The 27,315-nt window shown below is 38.5% G+C and overlaps 1 protein-coding gene and 1 long non-coding RNA gene across 4 annotated transcripts in view; one reads left to right on the plus strand and one right to left on the minus strand.

The window, feature by feature from the left end:
- Positions 1-4,197: 4,197 nt before the first annotated feature.
- TFRC (transferrin receptor) lies at positions 4,198-25,007 on the plus strand (the record flags this gene model as incomplete). Its single annotated transcript, NM_214001.1, is given in 18 exon segments — positions 4,198-4,256; positions 4,965-5,175; positions 5,684-5,891; positions 6,765-6,911; positions 7,357-7,465; positions 9,162-9,275; positions 11,455-11,553; positions 11,909-12,048; positions 14,076-14,233; positions 14,944-15,063; positions 16,765-16,850; positions 17,090-17,153; positions 18,339-18,406; positions 19,310-19,368; positions 19,578-19,659; positions 21,466-21,687; positions 23,274-23,414; positions 24,712-25,007. Coding segments are annotated over 18 exon segments (2,307 nt in total). The 3' UTR covers positions 24,955-25,007.
- The window catches only part of LOC146397687 (uncharacterized), a 95,541-nt gene continuing 78,245 nt past the window's right edge, over positions 10,020-27,315 (minus strand). For 2 of the 3 annotated variants that reach the window (XR_014824627.1, XR_014824626.1), the window contains 2 exons: positions 16,443-16,652; positions 10,020-11,237 (listed from right to left, as the gene is read on the minus strand). This is a non-coding gene — a long non-coding RNA (uncharacterized LOC146397687). Of the gene's footprint in view, positions 11,238-12,869; positions 13,107-16,442; positions 16,653-27,315 lie in introns of all 3 variants that reach the window. The other variant, XR_014824625.1, reaches the window with a different exon arrangement.

Genomic DNA, 27,315 nt, shown 5'->3' on the forward strand with positions numbered 1-27,315 from the left:
TTAGGCCCATTAAGTTAGACCCTTAAAGCTAGTAGAGACTTTAAACAAGTCTCTGGGTGCGCACAAGTACCTGGGTTCTGAGGGCCATGCAGAAGTTTTGTAAATTCCTGTGATCTGTTCATTTTCACCTGCAAATGCATACTTGTCTAGGGAAATTGTTTGCAAAATGGGTGTCTATAACCAATTGCTTGACATCTTGGAGCCCTGCCAGGTAAAGTTTTAAGTTTTTCTACTTTTTAAATTTTCTCTGCTAACTAAACATTACCCAATAGTAGCAACGATGAGAAGATCCAAGGTTTCCATTATATTCTCTTTCCTATCATTTCCAAATGATATGAGAAATGAACCTCATATACGTTAAGCATGCCCCAGTACTGTTAAGAAATAAAATGTCTTTGCTTTTTGTTAATTACCACATAATTCCATATCAAGTATTACAGGATAGGGAAATCAGTCAGAGAAGGCTTCATAGAATATGGCCCTGGAGCTGATCCTGGAAGAAATGAGTAGGAGTTCAAGAACAGAGGAAGAATGTCGGGTATAGGCAGGGGCTGGATTCTGTCTTATTTTGGAGAGAAGACTGAAGTTATTAGGAAGTGAAGGCTTCTAGAACAGAGCCTCAAGAGCAGGCAGAGGAACTTCATTTTATGTGAGCTCCAAGGACTTAAAACTGTGGCTTGTTTTCTCAGTTGAAAGGGGCTTGAGAATAATAACAAACAAGTGTATTATTTTTATTTCAGGTAAAATGGAGTGACAGCTTTAGATATGTTATATATTTATAGGTAAAAGTGTATTTTGGTACCTGATCCCTGTATCCCTTTAGCTGTATGTATTTTGTACAGCCCCTTGGTTTTCAGACACCCCAAAATAGCTGAAGACTTCAAGATAATGACTGTATTTTAAAAGATTAAATAGAAAGTAATGCCATATTTCAAGAAAGTAGGAATAAGATGATTTGAATTTGAAAGAAGTTTGGAACTGTGGTCTAGCTAGTCCCTTTGCCTCCTATTTTCCATCCCATGGCTCAGTTAAAGATATTTCAGATCTTCCTTTCATGTTCAAAACACATGGGGCTTTGTTTTTGCTTACCTTAATTTTCATTATTGTGAGAAACTGAATAGTTTTTCCAGTCATCATGGACAACACCAAAGATATACAAGGTACTAATATGAATAAAAATCAAGGTGATGTTTGGTTTGTCTCTTGTAATAGATTATCAGCACTGGTGGCATCTTGAAATAAGCCGGGAAAGAGTTGTTTGGCTTTTAGATGTAGTCTTGTAATAGAACTACATTATAGACTGATACATAACTGGTATGAAAAAAGTTTCTCTCCCATGTTTTTAGAGCACATGAATTAGAGTTATTTCAGTTGGAAGAAAATTCATTAAGGGGTTCTTTTAAATAGAAAGCTTTGCTATGTGAGACTATTTTGAAAGAATGACTTAGTTTCATTATGTGTAAAACTTAGGCGATAACTTGTGGATATCATAGAATTGATTATGTTCTCAGATGTGGGGTTCAATGATGGTTGGAGTTAAAAATAGGGATTACCTAGGTCACAATTTTTTTTCCTCTGACTTGATTTCTTCTGTTACAGTTTTAATTTTGTGTCCTGGGGATTGGAAGAGAAATAGTATATATGTTTTCTTTTTTTTTTTCTGTCTTGTCTTTTTAGGGCCGCACCTGTGGCATATGGAGGTTCCCAGGCTCGGCTTCAAACCAGAGCTGCAGCTGCTGGCCTATGCCACAGCCCCAGCCACGCCGATCCTTAACCCACCGAACAAGGCCTGGGATGGAACCTGAGTCCTCATGGATGCTAGTCAGGTTCGTTAACCACTGAGCCACAACAGGAAACTCAGATATAAGTTTCCTTAGTAAAATAAAAGTACTTAGATTTTAATTATACAAAATCATAATTACATGTGCTAGTAATTCTGCAGACTTGTAATCACTCAATCTTCTTATTGTCTATTTAAATCCTTTATTTAGATCACTTACTTAAATGTGTTGTCATTTTAGTCTTAAAACTAGAAACCTTGAGGAATGGCTGGGTTAGATGAACATTAAACTGGTAGGCTGTTTTTTCCTAGAAAAGGGTGATTAAAATTGGTTCAGGGTGGGGCCTTCTGGTTCTGGCTCTAGTGATTGGGTTGTCCAATTTTGGTGCAGTGATAGTGATAAGCTTTTTGTACCAGATGGGGCAAGAGATTGTGCTTCTCAGAATATTTGCTTATTGGCTCTAGTCTCTAAAAGCTTGGGGATTAGAAATTATTTTTGTTGTTGTTAATAGGTTTTGATAGGAGACTTTTCCAGTGCCAGTTTATATGTCTTTGTTTTACAATCTGCATATACATCACAACCTGCTTTGCACTAAGAGGGTAAGTGTACTATGAGTGTACTTGGAGTACAGGAAAAGCTTTAAAATAGTATGGACCAAATGTCCATTCTATACATCTCAACATAATAATTACTTTCAAGCGTCTAGGCTCACCCAAACCAAATTAAATTAGAAAATCTAGATTTTAGTTAATACCTATACTTTAACTTAAGTCTCTCTCTTGGTTATATAGAGGGGTAGTGTGCTTTGAAAATTTAAATTAATTTCTTACATTTCTGGAGATGTGAAAACATGCTTTCTATAAAATCCAGTAACCTGTTGGACTTCATTTTTATATTATCAGGTTTTAGCCTTGAACACATCACTTAACTCTCAAATAACTGGCCTTTTCATCTGTAAAATAGCATACTTGGTTTTTCTTTTATCTATTGTTTTTGCATCAAAGATCTAATCAAGTCATTTGTTAGGAACTGTTCATTTAATCAGAAGGATCAGGTTTTCTCTCCTTTTTTTTTTTTTTTTAAAGTCTTTTTGTTCGTTTGTTTTTTGTTAGTTTTTTTTTTTTTTTTTAGGGCTGCACCCATGGCACGTGAAGGTTCCCAGGCTAGGAGTCGAATTGGAGCTGGAGCTGCCAGCCTACACCACAGCCACAGCAATGCCAGATAGTTAACCTTCTGAGCAAGGCCAGGGATGGAACCTGTGTCCTCATGGATACTAGTCAGGTTCTTTAACCACTGAGCCATGATGGGAACTCCTCTCCTTTTCTATTGGTGATGATTTGTTACTGATCTGTGTAGCATGACCAGTCTTGACTTAATTTTATCTTTTTTTCTTTCTTTTTTTGTCTTTCTAGGGCCGCGCACACGGCATATGGAAGTTCCCAGACTAGGGGTCCAATCAGAGCTGTAGCCATTGGCCTTCACCACAGCCACAGCCACGCCAGATCTGAGCTGCATCTGCGATCTACACCACAGCTCACAGCAATGCTGGATCTTTAACCCAGTGAGCAAGACCAGGGATCGAACCTGCAGCCTCATCATTCCTAGTCTGATTTCATTTCTGGCTGCGCCACAACAGGAATTCCATTCACTTAATTTTATTTTAGTTAGGGCTTTTTTGCTTTTGTTTGTTTCAGGTGCTAGTCTATTGTCTTTTGTATTTGTCTCCATTCTTTGAATATTAAATTCAACTACTTAAATCTACTTACCATGGATGACATTCTAACTAGTTTTAGTCACATTTTGAAAAATCTTAGTTATAGTTGATTTACAGTGTTCCGTCAATTTCTGCTATACAACAGTGACCCAGTTATACATATATATACACATTATTTTTCTCACATTATCTTCCTCCTCACATTTTTAATAAAATATCAATTATACAGGAAAAATTGAAATAACATTACAGTATAGCCATGTGCCTTCTTTACCTAGATTCACGGATTATTAACAATGTGCCACATTTTCTTTATTTCTTATATACTTATTAATCTAAGAACAAGGGTATTCTCCTCCAAAACCACAATACAATTATCACACTCTTAAATCTAATATTGATACAATACTGTTATCCAGGATATAGTCTATATTCAAATTTTTTATTTCTCCCAATAATGTCCTTCAATGTCCCCACGCTCACCCCACCTCAATTCAGGATCTAATTAAGGATCACACTACATTTAATTGTCATGTAAACTAAATATATTGGTCAAAGATCCTTTCTAGAAAGGTGATGATATACTTAAAAGTAAATTTGATGTATAATACTTAATCTAGTATGGTAATGAAAAGCCTTCACTAATCTGATACAGATATAATGAACTTATCTCATTATATTCATTCTCTATTTTACTTCTAGGTTCTTTTGTGTGGCAGCTCAGAATGATGGATCAAGCCAGATCAGCATTCTCTAGTTTGGTAAGATTTTAAGTTGTATTTCTCTGTCACCAGTTTGCAAGAATATGAAATGTACGAGAATGGCTTTTGCCCAGTAAGCATGAAATAATACCCAAAGCTATCATCAGGTATTCATTTACATTTGAAGTGGTGGTCTTGAGGTATAACTCATCCCACAGAGGAAAGGTATAATTCAATGGAAAATCTTTTAAGAAGTTTCAGGGCATAGTGGAGTTCCATCGTGGCTCAGTGGATTAAAGACCCAGCATTGCCGTAAGCTGTGGTGTGGGTCGCAGATACAGCTAGGATCTGGCATGGCTGTGGCTCATGGGCTGGCAGGTGCAGCTCTGATTCGACCCCTAGCCTGGGAGCCTCCATGTGCCAAAGGTGTGGCTGCATGGTATAGAGGGTTCAGCCGAGTGAGTAGATAAGATGAACTAAAGAAAGAACTGGTCAGAATGCATACCAGTAGCCATCTGTAAAAGAAACCCTGAATGAAAAGGCTGGATGAGACAAGGCCAGTGTGTGTTCCAGCCCTCATCTGCTGTTGACACTTGGGCACAGGGAAGAATGCTGGTTTGAAGAGACTTCTTTTTCCTTAAGAAAGTATAGCAAGTCACATCCACTAATAAATATAGCGCTTGACCAAACTTTCTTTAAATGTCCCTATTCCCTTTAAGCGCCTTCATGATGCTTTTTCTTTCTTTCTTTTCTTTTTTAAAATCTTAGTTTGGCGGAGAACCATTGTCATACACCCGGTTTAGTCTGGCTCGGCAGGTAGATGGTGATAACAGTCATGTGGAGATGAAGCTAGCAGCAGATGAAGAAGAAAATGTTGACAGCAACACAAGGAGTAACCACATCGGTGTCGCAAAACCAAAAAGGCTAAATGGATATGTCTGCTATGGGATTATTGCTGTAATCACCTTTTTCTTGATTGGTAAGAGTGGCGATTCAAAACTTAAATGTTCCTTGTCACCAACTCTAGGAAGTCTGTTAATCCAACTCAGCAAACATTTATATATCATTCCTGTTTACATGTCAGTATGCAAGGCCCTAGGAATACAATGATAGCTAAGATTCTATACCTGCCTTTGTGGTTAGCCTGGTGGGAGGAGAGAGACATGTGAATCATTTCAGTATAATGTGCAGACGTTATACTAGAAACATGCATAGGATATTTTTAACCTAGAAGCTCAACCTGAGGATTCAAGGTAGGCTTCTGGGAAGAAAAGGTACCTTTGCTTTGAAAAGGTAATCGTTTAAAATAAAGTTATAATGGATTCAGTGGTTTAAAATCAACCAAGTGAGATACATTTTTTCAAATAGACTTACAACTGGATTAAAATCAGTATTTTCAAGGGTTACCTGAAAATATTAACAATTCTTATAGGAATAGATTATCAATGAAATTCTATGAGGTCAGCTCTGAAATTTTTTATCCTTAGGATTTATGATTGGCTACTTGGCCTATTGTAAACGTGTAGAATCAAAAGCAGATTGTAAGACACTGGTACCAACAGAGCCTTCAGAGACAGAAGAGACAGAAACTTTCGAAGCAGAAAACTTCCCTCAAACACCTCGCTTATTTTGGGCAGACCTCAAAATACTGTTGTCAAAGGGATTGGATACCACAGACTTCACCCGCACCATCAAGTAAGCTTGCGCTACTTCACAAGTTCAACCTCAATGCCTAGCGTGTTGCTTGTTGTCAGATTTTCTTCTGCTCTGGTTTTACGTCTTAACTCCTTGTAAGTCAAGCTGAGCCCTGGTACTATCCACAAGGGCATCAGTAGCCTTTTTCATCTTCTAGCTTGGGACTCACTTGACTGCCCATCTTATTTCTTGTTCTCAATCAATACATACCCTGATTGTCCTTAAGGTTTCTGTCATTAAGATTTTTAAGATCTTCCTTAGACACATATCTAAACTGTGTAACAAACCAATCATCTTTTACCTTTTGCTAGCTTCCTATGGTTTCAATGGTATAGTAATTCTTTTGGTCTTAAATTAGAAATCTTAGTATTTTACTTCATCTGGTGAATACTTTTGTCTATACTGTGCACTAGGATTTCTGGGTAAAGTGAGAATGTAGTTTATCTCCAACTCCAAAATCATGAACAAAGAGCAGCTTTGTTTCCAGAGTATTCAGGAAGCTTCAAAGTAAATGAACATTGAAGCTGTACATCTTGAGTTCACCAATAGTAATAATACCATCTTTCACTGTGCTTATAGCAGATATCCTAGAAGCTACTTATTTCCCCTAACACTACCCTAAGCAGATATATTATATTGGGATGGGGCTTTACAGTAGATAAATAAGTTTTTTTTGAACAAGTTTGAAGTCATCAGTTCCTTCAAATATGGGCACAAATTTGATTTCTTTTAAGATTATCTGGTTAAACCAGGATTTGGGGTCACAGTTAATTCATCTCATGAGTTATGCTTTTACAACAAATGGCTTTATATTTGAGTTCAATGTTTAAGTTAAACTTTAGTTCATTTAACAATGATTTTTTTTTCCTTCAGGATGCTGAATGAAGATTATGCCCCTCGTGAAGCTGGATCTCAAAAAGATGAAAGCCTTGGTTTTTTCATTGAAAATCAATTCCGTGAATTTAAACTCAGCAAAGTCTGGCATGATGAACATTTTGTTAAGATTCAAGTCAAAGGAAGGTATGTTGAAAGATGGTAAACTTATTTTATAGAAATGGCTATTTTTAGGAGTTCCCTTCATGGCTTAGCGGTTAACGAACCCAACTAGGATCCATGAGGTGTGGGTTTGATCCCTGGCTTTGCTCAGTGGGTTAAGGATCTGGCATTGCCCTGAGCTGTGGTGTAGGTTGCAGATGCGGCTCACATCCAGCGCTGCTGCAGCTCTTGTGTAGGCCTGCAGCCATAGGTCAGATTGGACCCCTAGCCTGGGAACTTCCATATGCCCTGGGTGAGGCCCTAAAAACAAAGCAAAACAAAGTAAGAAAAAAAGAAGTGGCTCTTTTTAGGTGTGCTAATTATAAGACCATCAAAATAAATAATGTGATTTGAATGCTAAATGTAATAAAGCCTTTTAATTTTCTTCCCAAGATGCCTTAGCTTCATTTTAATCTTTTTTTTTTTTTAGCAATGCTGAAAACTCGGTGACCTTAGTGAATACGGACAGCAACAGCTTGGTATACCCAGTGGAGAGTCCTGAGGGTTACGTGGCATACAGTAAGGCTACGACAGTTACTGTGAGTAAGGCAAAACCATGCATGAGACTTTTTCCCCGTTACATGGCTCAAAAACTCATTGTTTACTGTTCTTAGGAGTTATTAGTGTAAATTTACTTGTAAAATTTAACTGATCATAGGATATTCTTGTTGTCAACCCTCCCGTGCCACAGTTAAAATAAAATCCCAAGTCCTCATCTTGGTCAGCAAGGCCCTAAGTAATTCTACTGCTCTCCTCTTTGCTCATTCTGTTCTGGCCACTCTAACTTCCCTGCTGCTCCTCAGACACAGACTCAAGCATGCTCCCACCTCAAAGCCTTTATAGAAACCACGTTTCCCTTTGCCTAGTCCATTCCTTCCCTAAACCTCACACGCCTTCTTTCCTGCCTTGTGCAAGTCTCTTTGCTAGTCCCTCCCGAGGGAAGTCTTCCTTGATTATCTTATCGAAAATGTCCTTCCTCTACTCACTTCTCCTTATCTTGCTTTATTTTTCTTCCTGATACTTAAGACACCCGCCATTATTCATTGTTCTATGCTACACAAAGGGGCTAGGGGTTGGTTTCACTTTCTATGTTCCAGAGCCTTGGGCTATACCTGACACATGGCAGAATTTATTAAATGAATTCCTATCTCAGATACCCTCTTACGTGGGACAGATAAAAATAATTTCCCCGTCTGGAATCTAATCTTAGCTTGATTCTTTAATGCTTGATCTTTGAAAATTTAGGTAAATTTTGCCAAACTACTACAGAAACTAAACAACTATATACAATGGCTTTAACTAGGCTTTTTAGGTTGACAACTACATATTTATATGCCAAGTGTCTCTTTAGAGAATGTCTTCCTAGCCAAATGAAGCGCTATGGTTGTTCTCTTCCTGGTTACCTGTGCTGCATCACTTTTCCTGGCTACCCACAAGCCAGTGATGTGCAGGTGGGTGGACTGTTCTGCTAAAGAACAGTGAGAGTTTTTGTTCACCTGCAAGCTTTCTGTATTTAGATATTTGGCTGTTAGTGTCAGTTTATAGCTGTGCATCTGAACCCTGACAGAGTTGAGGAACACTGGGATGACAGCGTCTATACATATCTAAAAGTTGATCTATGCAAATCATTTTATTGCAACAATTTTTGGACAGATTTATCAGAATTTTCGGTTGATTCTTTTAATCTTTTTTTTTTTTTTTTTTTTTTTTTTGTGCTGGTGGCACATGGAAATTCCCAGGCCAGGAATCAAACCTGTGCTGCTGCAATGATAATGGCAGATCCTTAGCGCGTGGTGCCGCAGGAGAACTGTCAGCACCTTCAGTTGATTTTTAATGTATATCCCCATTGTCTGGAGTTCAAGTGTGGGAACATTATTTATTTGGTACTGCCATGGCTAGCCTCCAATATTTATATTGATATGTCTCTTTGTTTAAGGATATTTCATTATCCTTTCTCTTTCCCCCAGAATATCTGCAGCAGTGTAAATTAATAAATGTAAATAATCAGTTAGATTAAAGGCATCATGGGATAATGAAAGGCATGAATATAGGAGGCCAGAAATCTTGACTTCATTCCTGTTAACCCTGATCAGTTTTGACTTCAGAATTCTCATGTATCTTTTCTGGGCCTTGGTCTTCCTTTTTTGCTCTCTTGGGTTTGAACTGTAAAATCATTTTGTAGCCGACTCTGTTCTAATACCATAATGCTCATTGAATCTGTTGTCTTTATTCTAGGGTAAACTGATCTTTGCTAATTTTGGCACTAAAAAAGACTTTGAGGATTTAAAAATGCCTGTGAATGGATCTCTAGTTATTGTTAGAGCAGGGAAAATCACTTTTGCTGAGAAGGTAAGTGTGAGCTATTAAATACATTGGTATCATATCATTCTTTAGCTAAGTAGTATTTTTTTTTTTTTTTAACCTTTTCTAGGGCTGCTCCCGTGGCATATGGAGGTTCCCAGGCTAGAGATCAAATCGGAGCTGTGGCCGCTGTTCTACGCCAGAGCCACAGCAAGGCAGGATCCGAGCCACATCTGCAACTACACCACAGCTCACGGCAACGCTGGATCCTGAACGCACTGAGCGAGGCCAGGGATCAAACCCGTAACCTCATGGTTCCTAGTCGGATTCGTTAACCACTGTGCCACGACGGGAACTCCTAAATAGTATTAACAATACTATTGCAGTTTGAAAACCATCAGTCTTAAACTCTCATACCTGATAATTTATTAAAGTATTCTATAAACCAGGTAAGTTCCAATTATCTAAAGTTATAAATACTTCCAACTTGGGAGTATTTTGTGGCTGTTGTCTTTCAATGAAAATGAAATGATGAGAAATGCTTAAGTGAATGGATAGACAGCGAGGTCCTACTATATAGCACATGGAACTATATCAGTCTCCTGGGATAAACCATGATGGAACGGAACTATTTAAAAAAATGTGAAAAAATTACTTGAAAGAAATTTAAATTGGGTCTGTGTAACTGAGTTTTATATATATATATATATATATAACAGGTGTAACTGTTTTATAAAGAGGAAAATTAAAAGTTAATCCATACAGGGGCCTAGAATGGAACGTATCAAGTAGTTGTCGTGGATGACTTTATTATTTTATCTTTTGAACTCTCCTCTAGAGTTTTGTTGTATAGCCATATTTTTTTTTTTTACTTTTTAAATTGAGATACAATCCACATACCATAAAATTCATCCTTTAAAGTGTACATTTCCATTTTTAGTATATTCACAGATTATGCAACCATCACCATGATCTAATTCCAGAACATTTTCATTATCCCTTAAAGAAACCCCATACCCTTTAGTAGTCACTCCCCATTCCCTTCTCCTCCTAGTCCCTGGCCATCACTAATATACTCTCTGTTTCTCTGGATTTGCCTTTTCTGGACATTTCATATGAATGGAATCATACAATATGTTGCCTCTTGTGACTGGCTTCTTTTTACTTAGCATAATGTTTTCAAGGTTTATCCGTGTTGTAGCATTAATCAGTAGTACTTCATTCCTTTTTTTGGCTGAACACTGTGCTACTGTGTGGATATGCCACATTTTGCTTGTCTGCTCATGAGTTGATAGACATTTGGGATATGTCCACTTTTTGGCTTTTCAAAGAACACTGCAGTAAACATTCATTTACAAGTTTTTATGTGACTATATATTTTGATTCTCTTGTGGGTCTACCTTGGAGTGAGATTGCTGGATCATGCTGTTAACTCTGTCATTTCAAAAATTTTATATCCTCAAAAAGCTAAACAGTTTAGAAATGGAGAAGAGATTAGTGGTTGCAGTGAGTTGAGGGTGGGGAGCAAGTGGGTGTGGATATCAAATGGCAATGGGAAGGATCTTTGTGATAGTAAAACTATTCAGTATTTTGACTGGTTGGAACCTAAATCACACAAATGGGTGTAAGTAAAATGGGGAAATCTGAATAATACTGGTGGACTGTATTGTATCAATGTTAATATTCAGGTTGTTACATTTACTATAGTTTTGCAAAATCTGACTACTGGGAGAAACTGAACATAGTTTACAAAATGGATCTCTGTATTATTTCCTAAAACTGCAAATGAATCTACAATTTTCTTGATAAAAATTTCAGTTAAGGGGAGTTCCCATTGTGGCTCAGCGGGTTAAGAACTTGAGGATGTGGTTCGATCCCTGGTCTTGTTCAGTGAGCTCAGGATCTGGTGTTGCTGCCAACTGCGGCATAGGTCACAGATGCAGCTCTCATCTGGCATTGCTATGGCTATGGCGTAGGCCAGCAGCTGTAGCTCCATTTTGACTCCTAGCCCTAAAAAGAAAGAAAAAATTTTCAGTAAAAATTTTTTTTTATAAAATGTTTAAATTTTAAGCAAGTATTTTTTTTTCTAACCATATTAGCTGTTTGAAACATTGGGAGTATTGGTATAGTTTCCTGTAACCCTTTGTCTTTCATTATAATTCCAGTATGTATTCTAATTTTGGTTGATGGGCTCTTCATTTTCTGAACTTTACATGTTTTTCTTTAGGTGGCAAATGCTCAAAGTTTAGATGCAATTGGTGTCTTGATATACATGGACCGGGCTAACTTTCCTATCATCAATGCAGATGTTCCAGTTTTTGGACATGTGAGTTTTTATTTCTTGAGTAAATGAGCTATTGAGGTCTCCAAGTTATCACTGGATTCCATCTACATTAATGGAACTGTGCCTTCCTTAAATACTTTTTTTCCCCTTGGAAAGTTTTAACAGTAAATGAGACAATGGGTTACATGACTTTGAGACCTAATTACTACTTATTGCTAAAAGCACTTTATCAGTAGTATCTTGAATTGAGAATTTGGCACATGCCATATAAAAACAAGAGTCACATACTGTAGAACCACTCAGACTTTCAATAAAGTGCTAATAAACTTAGGTTATAGCCTTATAGTGAATTTCAATGTTATAGGGATTTCTTGAATAAATGCCTTTTATTTACTAGGCTCATCTAGGAACAGGTGACCCGTACACACCTGGATTCCCTTCTTTCAATCATACTCAGTTTCCACCCTCTCAGTCATCAGGATTGCCTAACATACCTGTGCAAACAATTTCCAGAGCTGGTGCAGAAAAGCTATTTGGGTAAGTTCTTATTTGAACACTGTCTTGCAGGGTCATGTTTGATGCTTAGGGAGAAGTAATAATCTGTTTAAGTTGATTTGATAACACCTTAAAACAACTGGCTGTATTTTTCCACATTTGGGATCCTTTGGGGATGGTTAGCTGTTAACTTGGTGTAGCTGAAAATGAAATTTTTCCTCCATAAAGTGATCTTAATAATAGACATTAGATTTATAAACCCAAGGAGTCCTTGTTTGATCTACCCAGTGAATTCCTGGTATAATATTCCCGGCATAGCTTCTGCTTAAGTAGTTCCTATGGTAAAGCATTTTGTTGCCTATGGCAACCCATTCAATTATTGGAGAAGATCTATTAGAATTCATATTGAAGTGAAATTTTATTCCCTGTACTCATTAGTTCTGGATTTTCCTTATAGCAACAGAATGATTCAAGTTTGTCTATGGATTGACTATCCTCAGTTCTCATGATAGTTTCCAGATGCTTTATAGTCATAATTAGTCCTTCTGGATATCCTCCCTAATGTATCAGTATCCCTCTTTAAAAACAGGAGTTCCCGTCGTGGCGCAGTGGTTAATGAATCCGACTAAGAACCATGAGGTTGCGGGTTCCATCCCTGCCCTTGCTCAGTGGGTTAACGATCCGGCGTTGCCGTGAGCTGTGGTGTAGGTTGCAGACGCGGCTCGGATCCCGCGTTGCTGTGGCTCTGGCGTAGGCCGGTGGCTACAGCTCCGATTGGACCCCTAGCCTGGGAACCTCCATATGCCGTGGGAGCGGCCCAAGAGATAGCAAAAAAAGACAAAAAAAAAAAAAAAAAAAATTACCCAGTCTAGGAGTTCCTGTCATTGCTTAGTAGTTAATGAGCACAACTAGCATCCATGAGGACATGGGTTCGATCCCTGGCTTCGCTCAGTGGGTTAGGGATCCAGTGTTACCATGAGCTGTGGTGTAGGTCGCAGACGCGGCTCAGATCCTGTGTTGCCGTGACTGGTAGAGGCTGGCGGCTACAGCTCCGATTTGACCCCTAGCCTGGGAACCTCCACATGCACATGAGTTCAGCCCTAAAAAGACAAAAATAAATAAAAAAATAAATATGACAATAAAAATATTACCCAGTCTAATTAGAATACATGTCATTAGTTTTTACCTTGATCTGGATATATTTCCCACTAGGTATTGGCATGGGATGTCGGTCTAGTTTCAAACACTCTTGTGAGTATTTATTTGCTATGTGCCATTGAACAAGTTAACCCCACTGATGATTTTCTTTGAGTTAATTGGATAGTCAAAATATATTCTCTTAGCAGGATTATTGGTATCAAATGAAGAGCCACCTACACATAAGGACTCTGTAAAATCCTCTGTGACTATTAATATGGCATCTAAGAGGTTTTTGTAATAGGTGGTTCTTATTCACTAAACAAAACTTAGAATCAGCTAATTCTTCCTACCGCCCGACAAGTCTTTCTTAACTTGTGAAGCCAGGCCCCTGTCTTTTTCTTGTGTAGTTGGGGAGTAATAATGTTTTCATATATTTATGTAAGTAAGCCTTTTAGAGCAGGCATTGTTTGGATAATGGGGAGATATCTAACTACCAGCAGGATGAGTATCTTCTTTTATAACTGAAATAAGAATGTTTACCCTTCTTAGTGGAGAGAGTTAGGAAGCAGATATATTAGTGGACTTTTATATAAGAACTTCATTTTGAGTCCATCTTGGTATCTGTTTCAGATGTAAACTATAGCTTTGTCTCTGGCAGAAAAAGCAGTCATCAGCTGAGGCTATGTAATAAAATGCATTTTTTAAAAAAAGCATTGGTTAAACTAGGAAGGAACTCATGATTTTCAAATGACTGCCTGCAGATCAGAGTAAAACACAAATGTCTGCCACTAGTGAGTGTAATTTTGTTATGTTCTTTTTATATGTCCTCTTAACCTAGAACTTCACTGGCCAGTAAGAAGGACTGATTTTGGAAACTTGAGGGGAAGTAACAGTAACTCAGAACTCTGACTTCTGTTTCCTACTTCTAGAAATATGGAACAAGATTGTCCTCTTACTTGGAGAACAGACTTTCCATGCAAACTGGTGTCCTCACCAAGTAAGAATGTGAAGCTCACTGTGAACAATGTGCTGAAAGAGATAAAAATTCTTAACATCTTTGGAGTTATTAAGGGCTTTGAAGAACCAGGTAAAGACCCTTGGGTTGTTTTCCCACCCACCCCCATTTTCCTCATTCTTAAGGATGTGGCCAGAGGGGGAGGCAGTGCAGGAAGTCCGATTGGCTTGGCTTTGTGAAATGCTAAATCTTATCTATCCTGAAATGAACTGTTCAGGTGTCAGTTTTATTGGGAGGTAATAAGAGCCTAGGAAATTAACTTGTTAAAAACTCACCATTATGACTAGAAAATCTCTTTTAAGTTATTGAATAAACCATAGGTAAGCAAATTTCTCCTTAAGGAGAAAAGAAGAAACACTTTGCAGGCCATACAGTCTGTTGCAGCTCTTCACCTCTGCCACTGTAGCATGAAAACAGCCATAGACAGTTGGTAATGAATGGGTGTGCAGGCTGTAGTTTGCCAATTTATCCATTTGAATGCAATCAGATAGTTATATCATTTGGACTTTAGTGTTTATTAGACAATTAGCACAAATATACAGTCAAAACTTAAATGGAAATATGGAAAAAAGTAGCAATACTAGTAAGAAAAAAGAGTAGTACTGTCATGTGATCTTTTTTTTAAACCCCTGGAGTCTTAAGTCAGATCTGAAGCAAGGCTTTCTTACCCTTAATGCATCTTTACCCTTCTAATAAAGTGCTTATTCTAGTTCATTATTAGAAAACTATTTAAAACTTGATTACATAATTTCTCTTTTCTTTCTTTTCTGTTTTAAATTAAGATCGCTATGTTATAGTAGGGGCCCAGAGGGATGCCTGGGGTCCTGGAGCTGCAAAGTCCAGTGTAGGAACAAGTCTCCTATTGAACCTTGCCCAGATACTCTCCGACATGGTCATAAAAGGTAGGGTACAAATTTTGAGAACTTGAACATCTATGTGCTATATGTACTGAATGTTAAAATATTGCCTATATTTTTATGGTTCACTTGTGCTAGACCTTAAATTCTTAAGTACAAAGCAGATTGTCTTTTGTTGTATCTGCCTTTGACTTTGCAACAGCTTTCTGTGCAGTGTCTTCACTGTACTGGGTATTATCAGTTTGAGACACTAGAAGGCATTATATTGGGCCCTAAATTCTTTTTTCTTTTTTTTGTTTCTTTTTTTGGCCCACACCCACAGCATATGGAGTTCCCAGGCTAGGGGTCAAATTGGAGCTGCAGCTGCCAGCCTACGCCACAGCCACAAAGGATCCAAGCCACATCTTCGACCTACACCACAGTTCACGGCAGTGCTGGATCCTTAACCCACTTAGTGAGGCCAGGGATTGAACCCACGTCCTCATGGATACTAGTTGGGTTTGTTACTGCTGAATCATGACAGGAACTCTGGGCCCTAAATTCTTTTTGTTGTTGTTGTTGTTGTTGTTGTTATTGTTGCTATTTCTTGGGCCGCTCCCGCGGCATATGGAGGTTCCCAGGCTAGGGGTTGAATCGGAGCTGTAGCCACCGGCCTACTGTAGCCACCGGCCTACGCCAGAGCCACAGCAACGCGGGATCCGAGCCGCGTCTGCAACCTACACCACAGCTCACGGCAACGCCGGATCGTTAACCCACTGAGCAAGGGCAGGGACCGAACCCGCAACCTCATGGTTCCTAGTCAGATTCGTTAACCCCTGCGCCACGACGGGAACTCCTGGGCCCTAAATTCTTAATGTGACATATCCAGAGTGATACAGCAAATCTAACATGGTCCCTAAGGAATCTATTTAAAAGCAAGCAGTATATCTGTACTAATGTTTTATAGTTTTGTTATAAAATGACAATATACATATAGTTAGATAATATATATTATAGAATATCTATATATTTGATTTATAAATATATATGATAATATACATATAGTTGGATAATATATATTATAGAATATGTATCTATATATTTGATTTATGAATATATATGTTTCAATAAGAAAGGCTTGCTTTGAAGCCTTTCTCCCATGGTACTTACCACTTCTGTACACCTGCCAACCCACACATGCAAACCCCCGTCAAATTCTTGAATCTTTAAATCATAGGCTAAGTTTCAGTGCTTAACTTTTATACAAAAGTACATTAATGCAGAAGAATACATACCCAGGGAAGGAGGAAGAAAGGAGGGTGGTGGCTCTCAAAAGAGCCCTCATTAATGTACTTTCTCTGAAAACTCACTCTTTCCTAAACTGGTGAGTTTTCATTCTACCTCATAACAGAGTTGTGTTTAATCTAGTGTTTTAAGTGACTTACCTCTAAGCAAATAGTTTTCAAAGAAGATTCTCTGATTTCAAATATGTCTTGGTCTAGAAGTTAAGGGACTCAAAGGATGGAGGCATAGAAGAGTGAGGTCGAGTAAGCTGGTTCCTCCTGTGTACTTATGATCTTGCTTGCAAATGATCTATCCTTTTATATTACTTTCAAATTTTATTTCTATTCCTTTTGTTGGTGTTGTTCTTTCACCTGAGGTCACAAAAGGAAAATAAAAATTTGGGGATCTGCAGACTTGAATTTGAAGTTTCTGATTTCATCTTAACCGTTCCCAAGATAAAACTGACTTTTTCTTGTTTGTTAGGTCAGTTTAAACCCAGCAGAAGCATTGTCTTTGCCAGCTGGAGTGCTGGAGATTTTGGAGCTATTGGTGCCACTGAATGGCTAGAGGTATTTTCTATATATTATCTAAACCCAGAATGGGCACTCAAACTTGTATTGGCTTAAGCTGTAGAAAACCCACAGAAACCATGCTTTTAGATTTGATTTTACCATTTTTGCCTTTGTGTATTTAGTTTCAGTAGAATCTATAGACTCCAAATTTAAACAGAAATCTCTATTAATAGCTATTGTCTTTGATAATTAGATTAGTACATATTAATACATTAATATTTGTCCTTCTCTCATAGGGATACCTTTCCTCCTTGCATTTAAAGGCTTTCACTTATATTAATCTGGATAAAGCTGTTCTTGGTAAGTGTCTTTTCATTAGCTGTTTATGAGTTTATAAAATACTTATGAAACAGCAGAAGAAACTCTAAAGCAGCACTTACTATTTTTTACAGTTTACAGTTAGGCATAACCAGATCAAAAGATTGACTTAGTGTTCTCTTAAATAGTGCATGAAGTTATAGAATGGGTGCAGATTGCCTTGTCTACAGCAATGGTTCGTAATGTAGCTCCAGACTAGCAGCATCAAGATCACCTTGGAGCTGTTGGAAAGGCAGACTTTCAGATCTTATGCCAGACCTTTTGAATCAGAATCTGGAGCATAGGGTCCAGCAAACTGTGTTCTAATAAGTGCTCCAGGTGGTTCTGATGCACAAGAGTTTAAGAACCATTAGTTCTCTACTTTGTTTTTTTTGTTTGTTTGAGGTTTTTGGGGGTTTTTTTTTGCCTTTTCTAGGGCCGCTTCCCACAGCATCTGGAGGTTCCCAGGCTAGGGGTCCAATTGGAGCTGTAGACGCCAGCCTACGCCACAGCCACAGCAATGCTGGATCCTTAAACCAATGAGCAAGGCCAGGGATCGAATCCGCAACCTCATGGTTCCTAGTTGGATTCGTTAACCACTGCACCACAACAGGAACTCCCTCTACTTTGGTCCTGAAGGAGCTAAACCATACCAATAGAATGGTACTTCTTAGTAATTCACATCTTGCTAGATTGTGGCATCATGGGTAGAAATACAAGATAAACTTCTAAGAGAGATTGGTGTTATTTAAAGTACAGATTTAGGCAGTGGATAAACTGTCTGAATGAACTGGGGAAAAATGAAATGTCTACATGGAAGGGAAGGAGTTAAACTAGATTTTATTAGTCATTATTCCCATTTTATCTTTGCAGCAGAATGTATTGAATATAGTAATGTAGCTAAGAGATGACTACCCCTAACATGGGTGAACCAGAAAGGTACCTCCCCAAAATAAATCATTAACATTAAATATGCAAACTGAAGGTGTCAGAGTTTCAGTTGAGTGAAATTAGGGTTAGCAGTCACTAAAGAGCTTGTCTCCTCGATCACTTTTTTGTCTACTTAATTAAGAGGATAATACCACTGATCTAGCTTGTCTTCCTGTTTGCCAAGTAGTTTTAGTTATAGCAGTAGCAATGTGAAAATTGTTTGACTAGAGGAGAAATGTTAAAATAATCTCTTTGCAGGTACCAGCAACTTCAAGGTTTCCGCCAGCCCACTGTTGTATTCGCTTATTGAGAAAATGATGCAAGATGTGAGTGTATACCTAATTATGAAAATTTCATGTAAATTAGACAAAAATTAAGATGGAAAACTTTGCTATTTAAACCTTTATAAGTAACCATTAACAGGAATTTAGAATAAATTCCCTAGCAGCATTAAAATCACGCTTTCAGCTTATTTACCCCAAGCCTTCTGAGGGAGGTGGTATATGAAGGCTCTGACCGCAAACAGCGTGTAGTCTGTAGAATTATACAGCAGAATTCCATGAGGCCTCAGCTGTATTGTGGGTGCCCACCGAGGGTTGTCTGTAGAGTCAGAATGTTAAAGAAGGTCTAAATGATCTTGACCCATACCCAAGACTCAAATTAGAAGGCCAGATGAAATACCCATTGACTAAAAACAGACATGTGATTGACGGTAGTTTTAAATGAGGGAGGAATCAGATGTGCCTGATGGGATTAGAGACTATATAGTAGAGTGACTCAAGATGGAGAGAAGCAAGGTTCAGGGAACTTGAACTTAATGCCATGGGAAACCAGGGATTACTACATGGTCCCCAACAGGGCAGTAATGTGCTGGCAGTAGTATAAAAGGGGCTATGAAGGAAGAAACCAAAAACAAGATAGGCCTATCATGAAGGCAAGAGAGGGCTTTTAAAATTGTGAAGCCACCTTTAAAAATATTAAGAAGGAAAACATTTTTTTCTTCATTATTACTAAAAGAACTAACAGCATGGGCCTAATGGGAATAACTTCAGAAATTTGAGATTGTTTTAACTGTCTTAAAGGAGTTTTTTTTCAAGAAGATATAAAAATTTAATATCTTTTATAAATGTTTATAGAGGAAAACATGTGACTAGCCTGAATAAATCACTAGCTTGAATAAGTCAATCAAAGGGTTTGTTTTATTGGTTGATTAATTTCTTATTTTACAGGTAAAAAATCCAGTTACTGGGCAGTCTCTGTATCGAGACAGCAACTGGATCAACAAAGTGTAAGTTGAGAAAAGTGAACAGCTAATAGAAAAGCAGAGTCACTCAGTAGCACCTGAGTAGCAGAGGTTTAAACATAAGCTTGCAGTGAGTTAACCTCTACTACGCAGAGAGATTCAATTTAAGAATTTACTTGGGGGTAGGGTAGGGTTTCATGTAGTATAGTCTGTTCTTTGAAAACTTTCTAAAGACATTCTTCCTTTCCTTGCAGTGAGAAACTTTCTTTTGATGATGCTGCTTTCCCTTTCCTTGCATATTCTGGAATCCCAGCAGTTTCTTTCTGTTTTTGTGAGGTAAGTCTGAAGAACACCGTAGCATTATATCTTAGACCTTCAGGTTTGAGACCAAGTTTCCTTGAGTGCTGAGTATGTTTTAAGAAGTTATCTAGGGAGTTCCCGTGGTGGCTCATTAGGCTATGAACCCAACTAGTATCCCTGAGGATGCAGGTTTGATCCCTGGCCTCGCTCAGTGGGTTGAGGATCTGGTGTTGCTGTGAGCTGTGGTGTAGGTTGGCATCCACAGCTACAGTTCGATCCCTAGCCTGGGAATTTCCATGTGCTGCAGGTACAGCCCTAAAAACAAACAAACAAGTTATCTAAGTGCAATTATCATAATTTTCCTTATTATCAGTCTTCACATAGAATTGTTAGCTTAGCATTTGAATTTATTTGCTAAAACTTCTTAGGTTATGTATGATGATTTTTTATTAACAAGGCTGCCTATTGAACATGCAGGTATAGAATATTTCCTTCAAAAAGAAAGTTCTAGGAGTTCCTGTCATAGCTCAGTGGTTAATGAATCTGATTAGGAACCATGAGGTTGCAGGTTCGATCCCTGGCCTTGCTCAGTGGGTTAAGGATCCGGTGTTGTTGTGAGCTGTGGTGTGGGTCGCAGATGCGGCTCGGATCCCGAGTTGCGCTGGCTCTGGCATAGGCTGGTGGCTACAGCTCCAATTGGACCCCTAGCCTGGGAACCTCCATATGCCACGGGAGCGGCCCAAGAAATGGCAAAAAGACCAAAAAAAAAAAAAAAAAAAAAAGAAAAGTTCTACTGGATAATGCTGCTCTTGATACCTGTTGAAATATGGTAGTAAATGTTTGTCCTGAGATGTTAAGTCTCTTAAGCAGGGCTTATAGTTCAAAGCACAAAAACCTAACAGGTAAGATTTTTAAGAGACAGATCTTTGAATTAAGTTGTAGGAAACCAAGATGGGCTTGTTACAAGAGCCAGTGAGAAGGCTGAAAACCAGGCAGAATAAAAAGAATTATGAAGGCTTCTGTGCTAGAGTTGGAAAACCAGCTCTTTAGCAGGCTCTTCCAAGGTGTGAGGACATCCCAGAGTTAGTATGGGGGTGGGGCTCAGGGTGGAAGCTGTTGACTTTGGCATCAAATTGTTGATCCAGTAGAGGCCAAGTCCTTCCTAGACTTCTTATCACTGGTAGTTTAGCCTGGGACTAGGGCGGGAAAGGCCTGAAGTGAGGGAGTGATGAAAGATCTGGATTTAGAGATAAACATAGCCAGAATTCCCTTGACTTTCTGCTAGAGCAACAGTATGAATGGTACTAAGGACAGTGGTAGGCAATAGAGTTGAAGAAATAGTTACTCAAGTTGTGTAATGAACATAGACGTTCTTGTGAGCATCAAACATTCTTGTTAGAAAGGTAACACGTATGAATGGATGAATGCTGCACCATTAGGAAGAGGTTAAATTTCTGTTTAAAAGCAACATTGATAATCAAAGTACATCTCATGCTTGCTCTCCTCTTTCTTCACTAAGATAGGCCAAACTTCTCAGGGAAGAGAACAAAGGATACAACCTCAAGGAATTTGGCTAGAAATTTGTTCAGGCTCTATGATGTGAGAGAACAGGAATTCTGTAGAACCTAGAAGAAAGTAGTCATTCTAGGAGTAGGTCAGGTTCAGAGGAACTAGTAAAAGTGGTGTCTTCTTAAAGTGGTGGATATGAGATAAAGTTGGAATAGGAATATGTTAGAAGCAAAGGAAGAATTACAATTACTGTTACCTTGATGGGGAAACTAGAGTGTGAGGCTCCTCGTCTTATAACCCACCTGAGTACATTAATGTGCCTTTGTTTTCCAGGACACAGATTACCCTTATCTGGGTACTACCATGGATACCTATGACGTCCTGAGTAAGAGGGTTCCTCAGTTGAACAGAATGGCACGTGCAGCAGCCGAAGTGGCTGGTCATCTTGTGATTAAACTTACCATTGATTTTGAATTGAACCTGAACTATGAGATGTATAATGACAAAATACTTTCATTTGTGAGGGAAATGAACCAATTCAGAGTTGACATAAGGGTGAGCATTAATTACAATAAGGTTCTTACTGCTGAAGTATCAAGCGGTTTGAAGAATAATGTTTAGCTGGTTCTGGAAAGACATGATTGGTGGCCAAAGTATGTTTTAAAGTGAAGTATAATTTTGCTTAGAATCCGTAACTCATTTGAAAAGAGAAGTTGGGAGGCTGTGGGTTATAGACATAGGATAGACCACAGTAAGTATTGTAGAATCTAAAATGGTGTTGAGTTGGAGTTCCTGTCATGGCTCAGTGGTTAGTGAACCCAACTAGCATCCATGAGGAAGTGGGTTCGATCCCTAACCTCGCTCAGTGGGTTAAGGATCTGGCATTGCTGTGAGCTGTGGTGTAGGTTGCAGACACAGCCTGGATCCCAAGTTTCTGTGGTTCTGGTATAGGCCGGCAGCTACAGCTCTGATTGGACCCCTAGCCTGGGAACGTCCTTATGGCGTGGGTGCGCCCCTAAAAAGACCAAAAAAAATAAAGTGGTACTGAGAAGTTCCTGTTGTGGCACAGTGGAAATGAATCTGACTAGTAATTGTGAGGTTGCAGGTTCTATCCTTGGCCTCGATCAGTGGGAGTTAAGGATCAGGTGTTGCCATGAGCTGTGGTGTAGCCCAGCAACTACAGCTCTAAATAGCAAAAAAAAAAAAAAAAGAAAAGGAAGAAATTAAAACATAAATAAAATGGTGTTGAGCCTTTTCTCATTCACACATTCCAAGCAACCCATAAAGAGATTGGACCTAGAGAATACATAAACATCTCAACTATGATTCTGAACCTGTGAGTTTGGGCGATATATGCCTTTCAGAGATGACACAGAGGGAGAGAGAACATAGCCAGTACTTAAAGTCTTGTTTAGCGTTGATCCTTTGTGTCTAATAGTCACACATTTGATACCATCAAATTATTAAGTGCCTTTTCTGGTACTAGAAGTCAATTTAACAGATCCCTTAAATGAAGTAACTCTGATAACCAAACCTCAATTATTAGGATTGGCTTTCTTGAAACTAACTGTAACTGATCAGAAAGCAGGGCTTACCAGAATAACTAGAATAACTAGATTCTGAAGTTTGCTGAACAGAAATGTTTGAAGTTTGCCACTAAAGGGAAATTCAGATGGAAAGACCATACTTCACAGAATTATGTACTTTTACTAAGTAAATGGTGTTAAATTTCTTTATGAGGACGGTTTTCTCATGAGACTAAGAGTGGATAACTGTACTCTGCTGAGTGTATTATTCTAGTTTATGCAGTTTGGGACCTCTTGTATAAGATGCTTAAGTCTAGCTTTCGCTGAGTGTTGGAGCTTGTCTGTGAGTCACCCCCTTTTATCAGAGCCATTTTAGTTACTACACCTAAATTTAGAAAGGTCATAGGAGTTCCTGCTTTGGTGCAGAGGGTTAAGAATCTGACTGCAGTGGCTCAGGTTGCAGCTGTGGCTTGGATTCAGTCTCTGTCCCGGGAATTGCCATATACTTTCGGTGCAGCCATGAAAAAAGAAAAAGAAAAAAGAAAGAAAGGTATACAGAATGACATCCTAAGAAATACAGTGTCTAATAGTGAATTTAATGTCTTTCTGCTTCAGGAGATGGGTCTGAGTCTGCAGTGGCTGTATTCTGCTCGTGGAGACTTCTTCCGTGCTACGTCTAGACTAACATCAGATTATAGGAATGTAGAGACAAGAGACAAATTTGTCATGAGGGAAATCAATGACCGTATCATGAAAGTAAGTACCCTCAGAAGAGAAGGAACTCAAGTGTTCATTTTTAATTGGTAAATCTATTTCTAAAACGTGGAGTGATAATTTCAGGACCCTAGAATCCTTTGCTGCTTTGGAATTCAGCACAAATTTTTTTTTTTCTTCTTTCCATTTTATGGCTACACCTACAGCATATGGAAGTTCCTGGGCCAGGGATTGCATCCAAGCCACAGCTGCAACCCATGCTAAAGCTTCTGGCAATGCCAGATCCTTTAACCCACTCTGCCAGGCTTGGGGTCGAACCTGCACCTCCACAGCTACCCAAGCTGCTGCAGTCAGATTCTTAACCCATTGTGCCATGGCAAGTATTCCAAGCTCAGCACAAATTTTATTTATTTATTTATTTATTTATTTTATTTTTTGTCTTTTTGCCATTTCTTGGGCCACTCCCATGGCATATGGAGGTTCCCAGGCTAGGGGTCGAACCGGAGCTGTAGCCGCCAGCCTACGCCACAGCCACAGCAACACAGGATCTGAGCTGCATCTGCGACCTACACCACAGCTCATGGTGATGCTGGATCCTTAACCCACTGAGCAAGGCCAGGGATTGAACCTGAAACCTCATGGTTCCTAGTCGGATTCGTTAACCACTGCACCATGGTGGGAACTCCTCAGCACAAATTTTAAATATTACTTATTAGCAAGATAAAAAGTCAACATACCTATACTGGAAATTAAAAAGACATTTCACCTAGTATTAATTTTTTTAGGCTTTAAAAACTTTTTTTTTTTTTTTGTCTTTTTTTGCCGATTCTTGGGCCACTCCCACGGCATATGGAGGTTCCCAGGCTAGGGATCTAATCGGAGCTGTAGCTGCTGGCCTACGCCAGAGCCACAGCAACGCTGGATCCGAGCTGCATCTGTGACCTACACCACAGGAACTCCCTTTAAAAACATTTAAAAGAAGGGATCAGTAATGACTTTTAGTTGTCATTTTCTCTGTATTTGTTTAATTCAGTCCTCAGCTGCTTTTATAAACTTAAGTCTGCTTGGAAGAAGCAGAAGACTATCATAGTAGAAACTTGTAAACCTTTCATATATAGGTTCCAATTTTAAAACCAGCTCAGGGCAGTTAGAATTTACAAAGGAATTGACAGTTTGAAAATTAAACATTGGAAGATTAGTAGCCTGGTTCTCAACATTCTTAGATTCGGGGAAGTTTTAACATTTAAAATGAGACGACAGTTGTTTTACTATATCAGGTCGTTTCCTCACAACAAAAGTTACAGCACTGTGTAAGCTCTTGTATGTTTTGTTTTCATAGGTGGAATATCACTTCCTTTCACCCTATGTATCTCCGAGAGAGTCTCCATTCCGACATATCTTCTGGGGCTCTGGCTCTCACACCCTGTCAGCTTTAGTAGAGCACTTAAAGCTGCGTCAGAAAAATAGCAGTGCTTTTAATCAAACACTATTGAAAAATCAGTTGGCTCTAGCAACTTGGACTATTCAGGGAGCTGCAAATGCCCTCTCTGGTGACATTTGGGACATTGACAATGAATTTTAAATGTGATACTCATAACCTATCATAAGAACATCAGGGTAATGTGGTTTTCTAGACTTGTGCTGGTTGTGCTAAATTTTCAGTAGGGGTACAAAACTTAATTTGTTATAATTCTACCCAGTCATCTTGGTACTACTAGATGTCTTTAGGCAGCAGCTTTTCATACAGGGTAGGTACTTGCACTTCAAGTTAAAGTGAATAACCACTTAAAAATATTCATGGTAGAATATTTTCTCCAATTATCTCTAGAATTTTAAGTGCTTTGTAATGGTAACTGCCTCTTTCCTGTTACAGTTGTGAAAAAGTCAGAACCAGTTAGGTGAACTATTGCTCTAAATCCTAAGATACACACATGAACTGGTGTCACTGGAATTGGAGGAGGAAGGTGCTCTCTGCTGAGGGTGGAAAGTGGTAGCTCAGTGTGTCCTCCATCTTCATTCAGTGCTGGAAAGGAGATACCGGGTTGTAAGGCTTTCCTCTCCACATGAGACCTCTGCCTTCTTTAAGAGGATACAGGCTGGTTTCCACATCCCCAAGCAAAACAGTTCACTTTCAGAAGAGTCAGAACTTGTTTTCTTGCCAGCTGAGGGTCTGAAATAGAGATCCTTCAGCTGCATAAAATGATGTTCAACTGTTTAGCGCAGGAGTGAGGCCTTAATGTGTTAACCTCAAGATTATGAAAAGAGGAGACCAGAAGCCAAAGACCTAGTGTATTTTCTTTTCCTCTGTTGCTTGTCCCATAGAACTTTATTTTGTTTTTTGTTTTTTCCAAGGTATTTTGAAGGAGAGCCAGTTTTCGGTGTTTAATTTCAAACTCAGTTTGTCAGACTTTAAAGAACACACTGCCAAATTTTGGCCAAAGTGTTAAGTTTTTGGTAAAGCTTCCTGTCATTTTGGCACTGAGATATTTATTGTTTATTTATCAGTGACAGAGTTCACTATAAATGGTGTTTTTTTTATAGAAGATAATTATCGGAAGCAGTGCCTTCCATAATTATGACAGTTATACTGTCGTTTTTTTTTTTTTAAATAAAAGCAGCATCTGCTAGTAAAACCCAACAGATACTGGAAGTTTTGCATTTATGGTCAACACTTGAGAGTGTTAGAAAACAGCCGCAAGCCAAATAAAATTATAAGCTAAGTCTTGGAGAAGAATTAATTAGTCAGTGCTAATCAAATCAGATTTCTATTTAGCTAACCAGAAAAAAATGGCAGTTCTCTTAAGTGCAGTGAATTGTGACCAACTTATAAATTAATGTCACTTAAAGGCTGTGATCCTATGCCTATGTGCAAAATTTTACAGCTCAATTTTTCCAAGGTGTAACTTTAATTCGAATTTTGCAAAATTTCCAGTACCTTTGTCACAAACCTAACTCACATTATCGGGAGCAGTGTCTTCCATAATGTATAAAGAACAAGGTAGTTTTTGCCTACCACAGTGTCTATATCGGAGACAGTGATCTCCATATGTTACACTAAGGGTGTACGTAATTATCGGGAACAGTGTTTCCCATAATTTTCTTCATGCAATGACATCTTCAAAGCTTGAAGATCGTTAGTATCTAACATGTATTCCCAGCTCCCTATAATTCTTTTAGTTTTAGATGCAGAAACATTTTGTGGTCATTAAGCATTTGGTGGATAACTTCAACCACTGTAAAATTACTTCCAGATTCTTTGTTTTTAAGCTTAATGTTGTGTTTTGTTATATTTGTGGTTTTCCCGAGTCTTCTGTTCAGCAAGATAGTAGCATACATTTATAATGTTTGCTGTTGTCAAATGAATTTAACTTTACCCCCTTATTTGCATGTTAACCTTATAAACCTAGTTCATACAAGTTTGAATTCAGAATTGACCTTTTAGCTTCAAGCAGGGGAAACTTGTATAGGAGTTTGGGGGGAGGAGGGAATAAAGGGTGTAGGAAGGCAAAGCTTGCAAAAGGGTCTTTGATCATGTCTCCCTGTAAGTATTTGGTTGCTGTAAGGTAAATGTAGATGTGAACAAATAAGTTTGAGGCTACATCAGTTAGGACTTTATTTTCTAGTCAGCCATTGTTATAAACCTGATCATCAGCTGTTTGTTAAAAGGCAGTTCAATCCTATCACCTAAGAAGAAATCCACTGTCTCTTAACTTACTTAAGTGACACCAAGAACCTTAAAATAGATCTGGATTATTACAGCCTCACTGATTTGTTTCACTACTCACAGTCTATTTTAGTCTTTAGTGTTTTATCTTAAACTGATATTTAGTGTAGGTGAGTGAAAGGTCATAGTTGGGATTCCTGGTTTAACTGTTGTGCTTTATCATACTTTAATGAAAGCTCAATGACTTCAAGGCATAATATGAATAACAGGCATGCATTT

The sequence above is a fragment of the Sus scrofa genome, chromosome 13 (genome assembly GCF_054392235.1).
Source record: "Sus scrofa isolate SSC_HxYL_T2T_F1_AM1 chromosome 13, Sscrofa_HxYL_maternal_Yorkshire_Landrace_v2.0, whole genome shotgun sequence".
NCBI lineage: Eukaryota > Metazoa > Chordata > Mammalia > Artiodactyla > Suidae > Sus > Sus scrofa.